General features: G+C 35.3%; 1 protein-coding gene across 2 annotated transcripts; it reads right to left on the reverse strand.

Moving 5' to 3' along the window:
• Positions 1 to 912: 912 nt before the first annotated feature.
• Positions 913 to 7,539, reverse strand: LOC137720859 (protein ENHANCED DISEASE RESISTANCE 2). 2 transcript variants are annotated; one of them, XM_088695564.1, is made up of 21 exons: positions 7,063 to 7,539; positions 6,296 to 6,370; positions 6,130 to 6,183; positions 5,985 to 6,050; positions 5,841 to 5,902; positions 5,268 to 5,383; positions 5,148 to 5,194; positions 4,961 to 5,061; positions 4,738 to 4,833; positions 4,597 to 4,661; positions 4,433 to 4,504; positions 4,199 to 4,345; positions 3,788 to 4,101; positions 3,570 to 3,633; positions 3,290 to 3,462; positions 2,068 to 2,169; positions 1,899 to 1,949; positions 1,670 to 1,813; positions 1,483 to 1,578; positions 1,274 to 1,375; positions 913 to 1,186 (listed from the first exon to the last, which is right to left on the reverse strand). In XM_088695564.1, the coding sequence occupies exons 1-21, from the start codon at positions 7,213 to 7,215 to the stop codon at positions 1,094 to 1,096; spliced, it is 2,193 nt and encodes a 730-aa protein (XP_088551690.1). In that variant the 5' UTR covers positions 7,216 to 7,539; the 3' UTR covers positions 913 to 1,093. The 2 variants fall into 2 exon arrangements, with proteins under 2 accessions (XP_088551690.1, XP_068316072.2); XM_068459971.2 differs by having other exon boundaries at positions 5,268 to 5,398.
• Positions 7,540 to 17,231: the final 9,692 nt, after the last annotated feature.

The raw sequence follows: 17,231 nt of genomic DNA on the forward strand, positions 1-17,231 counted from the left end.
TGCATGATTGATTCAAATATTTGAGGAAACTTTAAACTTGCGTTTGGCATGAAGTGATAGGTCCTTGGAAACCCTACTCGTTCATGCATGCAGTAATCCAAGGATGAGACGACGATATATATGTATGGAGTTCGATACTAAATTGTAACTCCATTTGACCTTGTGGGTGGGTTAACACGTTGTAATCATGAGTTTATATGAATTCGAGCTAAACATGTTGTATGCCAGGTTATTCGTGTTTGACACTAACTCGACTTTGTCGTCATTTTGTTAGAAAAATAGTACGGTATTCACCTATAAGAAAATATCGTACAAGGGGAAAGGTATGTCAATGGGTATGAGTATGAGCCCACTGAAACTTGACAATGGGTATGAGCCCACTGAAACTTGGCCCAATTTTCAAGCTGATCCATATTCAACAAATTTGAGCTCAAACCATCCTCATGTCTTATGTAAATTTGAAATGCACCTAAGAACCAACTAATTTTTTATTTTTTATTTTTATATAGCGATATCAGGGGATGAGGATTTAAGCTAAGTCACACAATGAGACATTAATAACTAAGTATCGATTTTTCCATCCCTCAGAGTCGAACATAAAACCTTCTACGTACAAGTGAATCTCTAGCAGCAACAATAGCAATAGTAGCATGTTTTGAGCTATATCGAGGAGGGTAAGATTCAAATACAAAATCTCCGAGTTTAGGAGTAAACGCTCATAACCACTCTGCTACAAACCCCATTCTATATTCAAAAAAAAAAAAAAAAAAAACAACAATTTGCTTTTGAGATTTTTTTTTTCTCAGTTTGATTTATATTTTAGGTTATGGATCCTACAGATAATTCAATCACAAGGACAAACAAAGGAATTTAAACACCAGTACCACAAAGGATCAAGCTCTACACAACTCATCCTCCAAAAAACTTATATCATTGACTGGATGGACAAATGAGTATAAACAGTTAGATTTCAAGAACAATCTGCATTTCCCTCTCTCCTTACATCTTTTTTTCTTTTACTTGCTGGGAGTTCATATTCTGGGCATCTTCCTCGTGAGGATTTGATTTATGAAGTTTTTCTGTGTGAAGAAAATCATGGTCTAACCAGGACGGATTTCGATGCATCCAGTTGGTTAATTCTGCATGTTCCAAGAAGCACTTCTGGCAGTTCTTCTTCTGTGTTGGCCTGCACAACGTTTTCTTACTTGAGAATCACGGTAACTTGCCTCACTAGGTAAAATGAAATTTTGAGATCATTAACTGTTTAATTTACCTGTATCAGAAATGCCATTTCTATGACCAAATTGTTGAGGTAACCAAGAACAAGATTTACCACCCCCCTTGCCACCGTTGATGACCCGACGTCGACCCCAAGCTAATATCAGAAGTTTCATAGGTTAGAATTAGATATAAACCACAACATAATTATTATTTTCAACTGTCACTTAACACGATGAAGGATTTTGTAAAATGGTAACTTACCTCAAGATAGTTCTTCCCGCGAAAATAATGCACTTCAAGCGCTTGCCCTACCAAGCAGGCTTTCTTCCCTACACTCTGCTTGACTATCCATGACCCCTAAAAAAACAAATCAAGCAATGTAAACGGTTAAATACGAAAGATTTACATTGTTATATGAACATATGCTCGAGTTGATTTAGGTACTGACCTTAGAAATGTATGGTATTAGCTTAAATCTTGAATTCCTATAGGAATCATCTCCATTGACAAAGTCATGTAGCAAAGGAGTTTCCTCCAGAGGAGTTTTTATCATGTAATAAAACGCCAAGGTATACATGGTTGTTCCGGGCACCTAATTCATCAATGTGTACTGAGTGATCTGGTTTTGATGATGATAACAGCGATATTACTTTACAAAAACTCGAATCAAAACTTACTTGTATGTTAACAATAAAGAAAAACTCTGATCCACCTCGTTCTGCAGATTTCTGCAATAATCCATCCAGTAGCTTGATAATTAAAATTTTATGTGCACATGCGGAATCAGATTGTTGAAAAGCTCATGTATAAATAATAAAAAGTACTAGAAGAACTGATTGATCGAACCTGAACAATACTACCATAACGGCTGCCAAGATCATCTTCTCGCTTGTCAGATCTTAGCCAATCTACACCAACCAGTTGCATCAAGGTGCTTTTTGCCTTGATCTAGTACAAAGAAAATTACTCAGTTCATAAATTAAAGAAAGCTAACACCAAATTCACTTTCAGAACAGAAAATGTTATGTAGATATATTAGCTCTCAGATCTTTGAAACAATATTTCAGGCAATGTTCTAACTAGATGTCCGGCTAAGGCAAAATCAGTATGTAATATTACATTATCACCGATTTATCCCCTCTATTTGGAGTAGGTTATGGAAATTCTGTTCTGTATCTGTTTTGCTGGTAACTCCATCTAGAATCTATATTCAGTTCATTCATGGCCCAACATGTCTTACCTTGCATTACAAGTACCGCCACTTTGGTCTTCCCCAATCACAACCAATAATATTTTACCTGGACAATATTATCCATCACTAGAGCCGCCCTTGATGGAATGGCATAACCAATTTTTCTCATCTTGTTTCCAGGTAATGCTATCCAACTTTTATCAAGGTATTAATTAGTAACAATGCGGATGCCTTTCATTCCTTCTTACTATAGAATAGTTACTTCTACTCCCCCAGAAAACTGTCTAGTCATAAACTGAACCAACCTCTCAGACATTCTTGCTTCCCTAAGGAGTCTTTGCATGAATACTCTCTTCCAAAGCTTCTCAGCTGAGAGGAAACTGTCATACTGATTTGGCAAGTAGCGCTTTGCGTATATCTTGCCTTTTACAGAGGAGACTAAACATTTTTCCACCATCCTTTCGCATTTTAAAATTTGACTACAACACTAACACATCTCTGAACCTCATCATGTTTCTCGAATAAGTTCACTTCTGCTTTGGAAATCAAGTATCACATGATACAGGATATTAGTTTCTGTTTGGTTATCTGCATTTCTTCTAACCTATTATCGGTGAGATGCTCAATAACATGGCTCAAGAAGACCATCTTAATCAACTCTTTAGTATTGTTCAAGACTCATAGAGGAGGAGCATTAATAAACCCATTTAAGAGAGCGAATCAAGTTTATGAAATATGGTTGGTGTGCTATGACTAAATTATGACAGTTCCAAGTCAAGAGTAAGACGCATAATCTAACTTTCACGAAATCTTGTTGTATTTCAAATCTTTTGGTTTCTTCTAAGAAATAGCTTGAACTGAAAAGTAAACAGTTACCTTTTGACGATCTTGTAAATAATTTGGCCCGCGTATCAAAAATGAAGAAGGATCGGCTGACCCCCAACTGCAAGGTAAAGCACAACTTGGGTCCTTTTGAAGAGTTGCCCCATAGGGGCATACACTGTCTTCCTTAGACACCTCTTGTAAATCCATATAACCCTTCTTTTGAACTGTAGTGATAGAAATTTAAGGCCAAAATTAATCTAAATATAACCGAAAGAAACAACTAGACACCCCCATCCATCTGGAGCAACTTTTACTGATGAAAAAAACTGACCTCTAAGTTCATGCAATTTCTTCACAAGAACGGCAGCTGATGACAGTTTGGGATGTTGTATACTCTGCAGATCCGATGTGTTGAGAAACATAGTCAGGAAACAATAGATTGTATTGCAACAATGTGCATGACAGAATATAAAACTTGACAGGAGCAACTGGTAGCAAGCATTGACTCTGAAAATTTGGATATTTAGAGAGTCTTGGATGTAAAGTTACCGTGGGATTCTGTTCCATGCTCACATCTGAAGGCCACTCGTTCTCAAACTGGTCATACTCTGTTGGTTCTGGAACATCAAAGAACTCGTCTGCAGCATCGTGCAGCCCCTTTAAACTTGCACGACCTTCTGGCTTTTCCACCTCATCTTCCATGAGAACACCCTCCTCCATCTTTTTGACTTCTCCAGGGTGCTGAACTTCAGTCTTGATATTTTGCTGTCCACTTTGAGAAAATTTGATCTCACTTGACATGTCTCCGGATGAGAATTCAGGGGAGCTAGTTCCAGCTTTGGCTCTGAACAGCTCTCTTAATGCTGCGAATTACAGCAACAATGAAAGTTTGCATCAACAAGAACCCAAAAATAGAAGGGGAACAAAAACTGAAATCCTAAGCAAAGAATGGAAGGTTACCAGCAACTCTCTCAAGCATACGGATGGTGATGCATCTTGCAGATGATGGACGCAGATACAATTTCCAGAATTTCCAATCAATAGCAAGCATATGTCTCACAAGAGATTGTTTCCCTTGGTTCGCAGGAGTTATAACAAATCCTCCGCCTGCATTTTTACAGAAATCATATTCATATGGAAGTCATCTAGGATGAAAAGTAAACCAAAATATCTCTAGCTCAAAGCGTGCATTACTTTTAAGGCAAGCACGGACATAGCCTCTTTTTGGTGGACATTTCTTGTGAGACACCGAATGGTAGAGGATCACTGTGACAAAACCAGATAAAGAAAGTTAGGGGCAGCTAACAAATGCCTCCATAGCTTTATGTTATGATTTAGATGTTGGAGAACTTCAGTACCATATGTGCCATCATCCTCCCTTCTCCAATAGCGACGTATCAGTAGATCTCTTCGTTGCATCCCCCTGCAAACTATGATGTGTCAAATAACAGCATATATATTTTTTATATGATTCTCTTTTATGAGGTTCGAAATCTAACCAGGGTAGCCAATCACTGTATAACTGCTGGTGAATAATATCTGTATGACCATCAAGCCTCTCAACCACGCTACCCCGGTAGTAACAGAAATCCCATCTGCAAGACACTTGGTTGAAATGACAGCATATTTTTATTTTATATAACTATATAAACTAATATAATGGCATCAAAAGCTCCATTTAAGAAAAAAAAAAATGCTGAAATAACATGTCAGTGATCTTACTCTGATCTTGAGGGGCCAAGCGATAGAAGAGTCCGGAAAATGGCCTCTGAAGTTCCATCAACCACTCCTACTGCCATTATAGCCGGATGATCATCCCAATGCTGAAATTAGAAACGTTGTTGAGGTAAGAAAGTAGACAACAGAGTACAACAATATTAAGAACTTGTACATCAAAAGAGCACCTCACCCTTCCACGGGAATCCCAATCTTTTGCTTCTTTGAAAAGCCGTAGTCCTGCAGAAGGGACGAACTTTTCATGCATACACATTAAGCACTTGAAATGCAGATAAGGAACATGAAGTCTTACCATTCTGACAACCAAAAATTTTCCACGGTGAGGGAGCAATAACATCAGATGTCATTCCTTCTGAGTGTATCAATGAGCTAAAAGTCCAGTCAACGGAGTTTTTACGTTCTGTCCTCCTGGAACCAACCAGTCTGTCAAAACAATTAAAGTATGAAAGAAGTGCAACTGTAGATTTGGATAATGAATTAATGATAGAGTTACAACCTAACTAAAACAAACAAGTTCAACCAAATTATTCAACTCTAAAGGAAGAACATTTTAATTGTACTCACTACTACCTTCAACTGATAATTTATCAGAAGATTACGAAGTTTGTTTTGTTTCTTTTATCAGTAATTCAATCAGTCTACCATACTACCATTATCCTGTATGTAGGATTTAAGTATAGCTCTTAACACTCAGATCTCAAATCCATTAGAACATAGCTCTTAACACTGAGATCTCAAATCCATTAGAACATCGAAGAAAGATGTAATAACACAGGCATGCACAATATTTACATTGAATTTGCAGAAGAAAATAAATTATGAACTAGGAGATGAAATTCTTATGAGGTGCAACGGATCCATATACCTAAAAGATGGCCATCTGCTCTTAGAACAAGCCACAAAATCCTGTGTTGCATTCGGGCAGGCCTGAAAATATATAAACTTTATTATACATGTATCATAAAAATATAGCTACTATACCCAGTGTAGTAATTTAGCAGAATGAAACCTTTAATGCAGCATCCTGCAAAGAACGAATCCATTTTGCTGCTTCTTCTGAACTACTTGCTCCCAACTATCAAAAGTTCAAATTTCAATTATTAATCAATACAACGAAATCTAAGTAATGATGTATGACTTGGAATACACCCTACCTTGAGCTGATCGCTGTTATTGGAAGTATTGTAGAGCGTGAAAACAAAGAAGCCCTGCAGTTTGCACAAATCATTAGATACTTAATGCTAAAAAATGTACCAATCACATGCCAACAAGAATTTATCCAGAATCTCTGAAAATCACAGGGCTTCCCTATGTCCATACTTTTCTATGAATGCTTGCCCTTCCATTATCCGTGGCCCGAATGCAGGTATCTATTACTGCACTTCTAACTGGTTCCTGATAAAAGAAAGTTTTCAGTGAGCATTTCTACTGATAATGCAGCTATCCATTATCAACAAAATCCCTGCTCAACTTGCAAAATCAAGGAATGCTGAAAAGTAGTTGATTATACAAGTGAATGGGAGGTTAAGATGTCATCCAGCAATTAAGGAATAAAGACTAAAAACTACCAAGCCAGTAAGCATAATTGTATACCAAAAAACATAAAAGTAAAGATGACATTGAATCCATTGGTTAAATTAAAAATAAACAAAGACAAAGCTTTTACTGCACAACACACATAATATATACATGATATCTATATAAAACCATCAAATCAAATTATCGAAGGACATATTGTATCTGCATAAAACCAAAAATAAATAGATCAAAATTCCCAAAAGGAAAAAAAATGGTATGAGGATCACAAACACCTCCATAACGATTCTGCAACATGGGTTTTAACACTGGTACACAATACATTGCGTCCGCCCCAAAGATGCACCTCATCATTCACCCAGTTATGATTAACGAATTTTCACCGCACGTGTGTTATGATCACATGTCATAATAACACAAACAAAGGACAATAATGATTCTGCAATATGGTTTTCACATAAAACATAGAACTTTTAAAAAAGAAGCCAGAAATGCAATGAAAAAACAGAAGGACAAAAAACACAATGAGACGAAGAATAAAAGAAGAGTACCTCCGAGTCAGAAGAAGGTTTGGCTTTGAAGCTCCTGAGGCAATTATCCTTGAGAATAAAATACCTTTTGCGCGAGTATTGCAGCCCAAATCGATTGGACCCGATTATATAAAGCCAACCTTCCATTTTACCATCATTCTGTGAGATACCCATTTCAGCAGAAACAACAAGAACCCCGCTTTCTGATTTCCCAGAAGCACTTCTCTTCGGAAGAGGCTTTTAGCTTATCGAATTGTCCGAGACCTTTCTTGTTATTCAAACTTGAAATGCCTGAACCACAAGAACCCAAAACGAAAAATGGGAATGTGTGGATTGGGGGAGGAAAGATGATCCTCTGATCCCAGCACTGGGAATCAGAGAATCAATACAGAAATTTCAGTGCTGAATTCTCAGAGCAACGCCCTGCGCTTTCCTTTCGTGCCTTCTTTTCTTCGTTATTTTCTGTTCCTTTCTGTGTTTCTCCACCTCTCCCGGTTTTTGAACAACCGACTTTGGGGTATTTATACGATCCAGAGTTCGATTCGAAATTACAGGTCTACCCCTATTGCTTTGTTTTGTTATTTCATTTTTTATTTTTGGATAAAGCAAAATATAGACAAATTTATCTCTATACTGTTACATAATTTGAAAAATATTATTCCCTGCTACATGGAAAATTCTAATTTAAATTTTCTGAATTTTATGATTTCCATTAGCAAATCACACATACAAATTGTTGCATTTACACATTTTCTGTAAGACATGAAATGTGTATTGTAATTTCCAAACTGACAAATATGGTACTTTCTAAATGTTTGATAAAACCTAATTAGTGAACACCTAAATGTTGTGGATTTTGGGTTTTTCAAGCTTGATAGAAGATGATTGTAACTATCAGATATTTCAATGTGTCACACAGTTGAGCAGTTTTTGTATTTATGAACATTTGCTCGGCCGTTTTAGCAATGTAAACACTCTGAGGAGAAGATTTTATGATAAAAATATATCGTCACGGTAGTGTCTTGTGCGAATAATACAATTTCATATGAAGTTTGTGTTGATATGACGTTATTTTGACCCAAAACATTGCAGTGACGATGCATTTATGTCACGTGAGTTGCTCTCTTTCGAGACAACATCCAGCAGATTAACTAGGATTGTGAATTTATCATGCTTTAATTAAATATCCAAATAATTAATATAATTTTTACCAACAAAAGGGCACAAAGGTAAATCTGAAAGGTTTGAACACTTTTCTTTATTCAAAACTCCTAGTAGGTGTGACACCCTAATCCATAAAAAAGATGATGAGTTGTAGAGTGGATCATCTTGATTAATGGAAACCAGTTAAGCTTAATTTAGCATCTAGAATTCTTAATTAAGAGCTGCTTTGAACATGTTTTTTACTTATTTATTGGTTGGGAGAGAAACAAAAACTGCCATAGCATATCGCCCATAGAAAACCAGGAATTTGGATCCTCTCCGGACCTTGTGTCCAAAGCTTAAGGACTAGAAAATTTGGGCTCTTGATTTGTGTGAAAGAGAAATTGGAGCTCTTAGTTTGTGTAAGGTGTGCCAATAGAATGAGTTAATGAGAACCATCAAATTTGATTTGAGTGGTCTGGATTGCCTAATCATTGGACTTCGGACAGTGAGATCCAGAGTAGATCTTTGTCCCAAAAACAGCATGATATGTGTTTCTGTTTTGCTCAAAATAAGAAAATTGAGATGTTTAGGCAAATCCAAATGGATGGTGTTCAATCAATGGATTCCAAAGTGCTTCTCTGGCTCTTCGTCGGCTCTTCCTCCCTCCCTCCCTGTCCATTTACGAGGTCAAAACTGTATCCATTCACAATATCTTCTTTAAATCAATCAAAATTTAAAAAAGCAGCAAGAAAAGAAAAAGAAAAGGAGTGTCTAGATACATGTAATAGCTTCACAATCACAGGCCGGGAAGATCATGGGTTTATGAGGCCAGATTCTTGAATACAACTGATATTATTACGATCATTAGTAATTTTCCATCTTGTTACTTAAGTGACGGGAAAAATAGTATTGAGAGATAATTCTGATTACATGTCAATTTTTCTAGCTTATAAACCAGTCTTTCTATCATGAAATATTAGTGTTAAAGTTTTAGAGAGACAGGCAAAATTGTTCAACGCGGAAATTGTTTCCAACTTAACCACATGTAACCCAAGAAGTGTCGGTTTTATTTAGAAAGATCTCAATATAATTAGAAATGAATTCATTTGTATATAAATCGTAATTTGTTTTTTCAAATCTCCGATGTAAGAATTCTAGAATATCAACTCAACATATTTAGTTCGGATGGTGTTTAGGTATGAAGAATATAATTGCTTAACGCATCCCATCTAATTCAAGTCATAAGGCGGCAGTAAACCAGAAAAAGAGGGTCAAACATCGTAATATATGCATCCTCCTTTCACCAATTTACTAGTGCAAAAGTGCAAACAGCCAAAAATATTGGTACTTTGTAAGTTATATTTGTTCATTGTGGTTGTTTCTTTAAACAACAGCAAACTATATGATAGGGTCACTCCCACTTTTCTTTCTGATATTATACATATTTTCGAGACAAAACAAAAAATCGGAAGATTAGCTTTATGCATGGAGCTCATAATTATGAAAGACTAACGGCTATTGGATGATCAGTTCCTCAAAGGATTATTTCACAATTATCTTGTAATTGTTTCCATGATAATTTCCTTGTAAATTCTTAATTATTAGCTTTCTGCTAGTGTTTTAGGTTTATCCAATTACTTGTAAAATTGACCTCTTATAGCCGACGTATTTTGTATGGCCTTTAATCATATTTGTATAATCTTTTAAATTATATACTTATATGAGTCTATCCTAAGACTGTCTTGACCTCAATTTTCATCCCTTTCCCCAAATGATTAACGATTTACTTATATTAATTTATTGAGCTTTTGAAGATTTCTTTTTATTGTTTATTATTTAGGTAGAGATGTTTGATCAAATCATTTATAAGACACTTTTGATAAAAATATGAGACCACTTTGTATTTGGTTTCAGTTGACTAAATTCGTCATTGTGAGAACCATCATAATCAAGCATCCTCAACGTAATTTCTTTCCCGCAATTGATGCATGTTGAATACCAAATTCATATTAGCCTGACAAGTGAATTTTAGATCCTAAAATGAGACATCTTAATAATCAAATTCAAACCACTCCCGTCCTCATTTTCAGTATCTATAAAAAACAAAGCCTATGCAACATTTAACTTTGCACTGATGAAAGGAATTAGACCCAACGGAAAGCACATGTACTAGCTAGTTCATAAATTATAGGCCTACCATTTTTTTCCCCTTATAATTTTCCCAACCTCATCCATGAATCATGATAGTCAACCTTAACCTAACTTGAATGTATTATCTTATTCTCAAGTCTCATAAAATCTTTGTATATTGAAATTACTTCGCAAAACTACTTGCTTGCGTACATGCAGCACCGTCATATGCATATATGATAAACAAAATATTGTACAAAAAATTTTGTCTAACTTTCAGTTTAGTGATATCACTCTTTACAAAGCTGACAAATGTTGAAAGAAGTTGTAACTTAAATTCAGAAAAATTGGATAAAGAAAAACGTGTTGTTATAATTGGCCCAGCCCTTGTCTTAATGCATGCATGGGTTGCGTTATGGGAATCCTAAAGGAAAGGTATGGGGAAGAAATATAACTGTGCTGGTGCGGAATGGGAAAGAAAAACACATTGATTTTTCTTGGTGGGATATGGCTGTGTGGTGGAATATGGTTGCAAAATGCAAACCCTATATTGAATGCATGATTTGAGATTTTTTTTTTTTCTTTCTTTTCGGTGTTTGTGCCGCTGCCTACTGAGATCTAAGGTTGAAACGACAAGGCAGATATACAAAGCGACAAAGTGTGATGGAGGCTTTGAATTTTTTATACCAGAGCACTATGATTTTCCATTTTCCAGATCATACTAAATCGTTTTTTCTGCATGCATACATGCTCACGCCCGCGCGCACACGTATAGTATTCAAGGAACACTATATATATATATAGTTTTCAAGGAACACTGAACCAGAAGCAGTCATTACTACTAGCCATTCATATCTCATTCTCAAAGAGTCAACCAAAAATATATTTATTCATTTTCTTCTGATGCTACAGTGACCCAACCATTTTCTAAACTTTTTCAACTCTTTCCTATCTTAATTACGTGTTTACATGTTAATAGGTATAGAATATGAGCTCTACCATTCTGTTTTCCTCTTCCTTTTTGTCAATGGATTTGTTCTTCTTATTTAGACAGCCTTAAATTGGTGTCGCATTCCATCATATCCCAGTTTGATGAAGAAGATCGTTGTCGAGTAGGAGTGTGTAAGACACCTTAAGATCGACATTGCACTGAAATTTCACCCAAACATTATCAAAATTTTCAATGAAATTTCACACAAATTTCTAGAAAGATATGCTTCAGCACCCTCTCTCGAGTAACGGCAACCCCATTCATTCATACTCTTACAGTGACGAACGTACTTCATCACAAAGAGATTCTAGTTTTCTGCCATATTATCTACAAGGATTATAAGACAGTACCTTTTTCACCATCAAAAACACATTCGCATTTCTTGTACATGTACATGAAACCAGGACAATAAATAATTAAAATCATAAAAACGATCAATTACAACCTCCCACGGGCCACAATTTCATGTTTCAGACAAATGGACCAAGGCGGAACTATATACTTTCATGCAACCCATTGATTTTTCATATGAGGAACTGTTGCGTTTTCTCAGCATTTTCCCACCTTTTCTCAGCAGCGAACCAGCGATTTTGTTTGTTTATCTTTTGTCCTGGATATTTGAGAATGGAACAGAAGTGTCAGATTGTTTGTTGTTGCGGACTGTTCTTGTAGATAATCTTTTCTCCAAAGTTGGTGTCTGGATATTTGAGAATGGACTCCAGGTAAGATATTCATATATATTCAGAGTCCATAGTTTTTACCATGCGAGATTTGTGTCCTTACTAGTTTGGTAATGCTAGAAAGACTAATTTGTAAATAAAAATTTGTAAACACATAATAGTGTTAGTATAAATTGGAATATAGCTCAGTTAATTTGTAGTTTGGAAGAAGAAGAATAGAAGAGAGATGAGTGCACTCGAGAGAGAAAATGGTTGCAGGTTTCTCTCTGCAAATCACAGAGGAAATATTCTTCTCATAGATTGCTATTCTCTCACTCCCACACACAAGTCGTGTAAAGGAGAATAATACCATTAGAAATTCCTAGCTGGATCACTCTCTCTCCAGAAGCTGATCTCAGCCACTCATCTAACTAATAGCTAGGATCATTACACATGACACTCATGGCCCTACATATTAGAGCCTTACATTTGGTAATCTTAAACACAAGTGAATACACAATTAAGCACATGAATTATTCACTAATACTAATCAGTTCACTGCTTATAATTCAACAGGTGATTGATGATTGAGTTATTACGTAAGATTGATAAATGTGCGCATTCTTATTGATGACAAATAATTTAGTTAATTTGTAAATTTTATCTACAAATTAGTCTCCCTTGCATTACCCTAATAGCTTATCCATGCATGGTGGTTTTTGGATTGACTTTTTTTTTTTTCCCAGCAAACAACGTCATGTAAAAAACTTGTCACGAAAAGTTATGGTGATAAAATCTCTCCTCTAAGTGTTTACATTGCTAAACCTTCCTACTAAATGTTATTAAATACAAAAACTGCTGTATGACATATACAACGATGGTGCAAATCACCTTAAATCAACTTTGAAACCCCAAATTCCAGAACATTGTACAAGGTATTTACCCAGAAAAAATATAAAAATAAAAATAAAAAAATAAAAAAACTCAAACGTTTAGAAAGTACCATAGTTGACGTTTTACAAAATATACATTTTTATTGTAATTAATTTGTCTAAGATTATGTAGGGTTTGGATTTCTAAAGAACTAGAAGATGTATCCTACTATGATACTACTATGTAAACCTAATTCTTGAAGGAAACAAATTTCCCTAATTAATCCTTTACAAACATTGAGATGCGAGAAGTTGTGTATATAAATATTATTGCTTAGTCAATAATTACCTCCTCCAAAGTGATTAACGGCCGCCCAACCTTCAATCTTTCTCTCAGGGAAAAAGATAATTATGACTTCAGGTACGTTTGTTTTGTGCTGGCTTTAGTTCTTACATGTTTTTCTTCTTTTCTTACGTTTGCATCTGTTGAAGATACAAAATAGCTAGGGTTCTGTTAAAGAAATCAATCACATCTCATTAAAGGACATACATAAATCTAGAATAAAGAATTCTAGAACATTCACTAAGGTTGGTTAGCTAGATTATCCAAGTTAAAGTAGTACTTTGTAGAAATGACTAGAATGTTGTTTCTTAAGTTGGTGGAAGAATCTAAAAGAATGGTGAGGTTTCCACCAACATGCAAGATTAACGTAGATAATTCTAGCTTAGGAAGTTAGTGGAATTATCTAGATATCTCTAGCATGGTGTGTCCATGCTTCTCCAAGGTTTCATCCATGCCTATAAAAGGAGAAGGCATCCACACCATTTGAATCAACAAATCAACAAATCAACAAATCAACCAAGCAAGCTTGTAAGCAAGCAAGCAAGTGAGAGTGAGAAGAAAGAATAGTCTTGTAAGAGTGTGAGTGGTCTAGAGTTTGTCTCTAGAAAGTGAGTGAGTGTCATAGCTTCCTAAGAGTGTCCTTTGAGAGTGTTGTAATATTTTGTTTGTGTAATACAAGTAATTTGTTTACTTGTATTGTCTCTCCAACACTTGTGCTAGAGTTGTGTACTCTAAGTTTTTTTCCCCAACAGGTTCTGCATAAATTTATGAGTTTAGGTACGTTTTTGGGTTCTACTTAAAATTCGATCTTCAGGGAAAGATAATATTAGGGTTTCAATTTTTTGGTTAGTAACGGGGCGATTCTATGTGTGTGTGTGTGTGTGTATATAGGGGGATTAGGATCAATTTCTTATTTCATAAAACTATGTTTAGAAACGGGGACATATCTCCTTCTTCACTATTATCTCTCTAAATATTTTATTTTATGCTTCTTCTGTTTTTTTATCTAGATTGGGCAAGACTGCCAAATCGTCTTTTGGATTTAGTATTTGAGAGAATAATGTCGCCATTAGACTATTTGCGAGCTAGTCCTGTTTGTGAGACATGGCATCGTGGAGCAAAGCATAACAAAAAACAACTTGAGAATTGTCATTGTTCACCACCGATGCTCTTAATTCCAACTGGAGGTTATACAACGCCATGAATGACAGAGTTTTTCACTTGCGAACTAAATTGCGGAACAAGCGACTTTGTGGGTCTTCAAAAGGATAGTTAATAGTCGTGGAAAGTGATTTCAGAATAACCCTAATAAATCCATTCTGCGTGATCAAAGGGAAGAGAATGATGGAAAATTCAATTGCTCACCTTCCTCCCATATCCATCAAAGGTTGGACAGGCGAGAACACAACAGCAAGCGAATGTGAATATAGTATTTTTAAGGTTTAGACTTGGTAAAGACAAAAAATGGAATTATGTTGACCAAAGGTATACCTTGGTCGAAGAAGTTGTTTTTGTCGAAGACAAACTTTTTGCGGTTGATGATTGGAGCAGACTTTTATATATCGATGCTGCTACTTCGTCCAGTGTTAACGTAGTTGCGGACCCGATGAAACGACCCGACCATATGGTGAAAAAATATCTCGTGGCTTTAAATGAGAGAGAATTTCTTATGGTTGTAAGACATTTTGGGACATGTGATCTCTATCCTACAACAAAGTTTGAAGTTTTCAAATTGGATGTCGAGAATCGCAAGTGGATTGAGAAAAACATGTTAGGCGATGTTGTTCTTTTTGTGGGTGATAAATCTTCAATGTTTGTACAACCTTCTGCATTTCGAGGATGTGAACCAGATTACATATATTACACCTATGATAATGTTCATACATTTACTAGTGTTGGAACTGCTGGGCCTGTTGATTATGGTGTGTACAACGTCAAAACAAAAAGGCTTTTAAAGCCGTATGGAAAAGTTGCTGAGAGTCTTATAAAGAATGCCGAGCAACCACCAATCTGGATGTCGCCAAATCTTCTTGAGTTGTAAAAAGCTTGTTGTGTTCTTGTTATTACTTATTTTGTCCCTTGAAGGTTTTTAAAGATTTTTGGCCATATTTTTTCCATTGAGCATTATTAATTGTTCAGTATATATTTGATATGTTTATTTTTGTTTTATTTTTCTGCATCTCTATTATATGCTTAGCACGAATTTTGACGTGTCATGTAAACATTCATGCTAAGTTCAAAGAAATAATGGGCGATCCGATAAGAAAAAAATGTGTTTGAAATACATGATATATTTTTGGTGGGCGAAAAATACATGGATCTGGTGTTGCAACAACAAGCTTTAAAAAAGGAATATATTTATGAAAAATACATGGATCAGGAAAAAATATAGAAATGGGGGTGAAGTCTAAATTTTACTACATATTGGATAAACTCTTAAAATTTCGGCTAAAATAGACATATTTCGTCGATATTTTCGACATATCGGAGAAACTCTTATATTTCGCCTAAACTAGTAATTGACATTCCCTAACACTATGTTTGGATGAGGGAAAAAATCTTGGAATTTTGAAAAAAAAGCTAGATAATTTGACATATACCAATTCCCTTGTTTGAATTCATAACCATAGAAATTTAGAATTTCCGCGTGAAAAAAAAAAAAAAAAAACTTGGGATGTGAGACCTCCAATTCCCAAGTTTAAATTTCCATATAATTAGGTGTCATTTCCAAATTTCTTTGAGTAAGAGTTTAAAACTAACAAATACTGTATTAAAATTCTATTGTTCTTTTAGGTTAACCAAATAAGAAAATTCACAAATTCTAGATATTAAAATTTTGTCATTTCAATTTCATTCATTTTGAAATTCTTTATTAATCTTAAATTTCCTCATATAAACAGAGTGTAAAGTTTCATTTTAAATTTTCATCATTTCCATTAAAAGCAATCGATATCGATATATCCATTGAATTCTACAAATTTACAATCATTATTTCCACCTAAACTGATATTTTAAACACTGGTCTCAACTACCCCGAGGAACCTGGAAGCATGTAGAAATGCCTTTCACTTGCATTGTATTCTCTCCCTCACTTCCTTGCGTACAAGTGAAATATATATTTTGGAGCTTTCACATAAAATTTGGACTTAAAATAACAAATGAGGCTTATTGAGACCAATGTTGACATATTTCAAGTTCTTGGTGAAAAAGTAACCATGCATGCATTGTGTCTACTCACTATGTTGTTGTTAACAAACTCTCCCAACCTTTTTCTTCTCGCTCGCTCTTTCCATCCTCTCTTTCTCCTCCACCCCTTGTTATAAATGCTAAAACAGAGGTCTGAGTGTTTATAAAATCTGCCATACCAGAATCAACAAAACTAGAGAAATGCTTTGCAATTCATGTACTAGAAGTCTAGAACCTTCACTACCACAAAGAAAATGGCATAACAGCAGAAAGCTATGCACAAGAAATCTCAACCGTTTCTGTGTGGCCAATGTATGTATCTACATACCATCAAACTTATATTTTTAGCATTTTAAACAAAGGAAGCCTCTTATATTAGCACCTCATTGGCCCTCGCAATACTGGACGTTGATATTCATCATATCCTGATGGCCATCACCTTGAATATAATAAGTGTTGCTAGCTACGTACTATGATCAAACTCATATATTAACATTTTAAATTAAGATGACCTCCTATACAAGCACATCCTATCCTCTCTCAAGAATCGTCAACACTAACACTCATCATATTTTGATGGTCATCGCGTTGATATGATGGCCATCAGCACAACTCGTCCTTTCTCAAGAACCGTCAATGATAAATTTCGTTGCTTATTATGACACTCATATACTCGGAAAAAAAACTCACCTCCAAAAACCGGAAAAACTTAAATCAAATCAACTTTTTGGCAAAAGTATTGGCGTCGAATTACAACACAGAAATGAGAAATTGGTGCATTATCTTGTTCTTGGATTTTTGGTGTGCTTTCAATTTTTTTGTGGTATGAAAGATTTTAGAAGAGCCTTTACAACGTATTTTTC

The sequence above is a fragment of the Pyrus communis genome, chromosome 1 (genome assembly GCF_041283825.1).
Source record: "Pyrus communis isolate YQ-2024b chromosome 1, ASM4128382v1, whole genome shotgun sequence".
Taxonomy (NCBI): Eukaryota; Viridiplantae; Streptophyta; class Magnoliopsida; order Rosales; family Rosaceae; genus Pyrus; species Pyrus communis.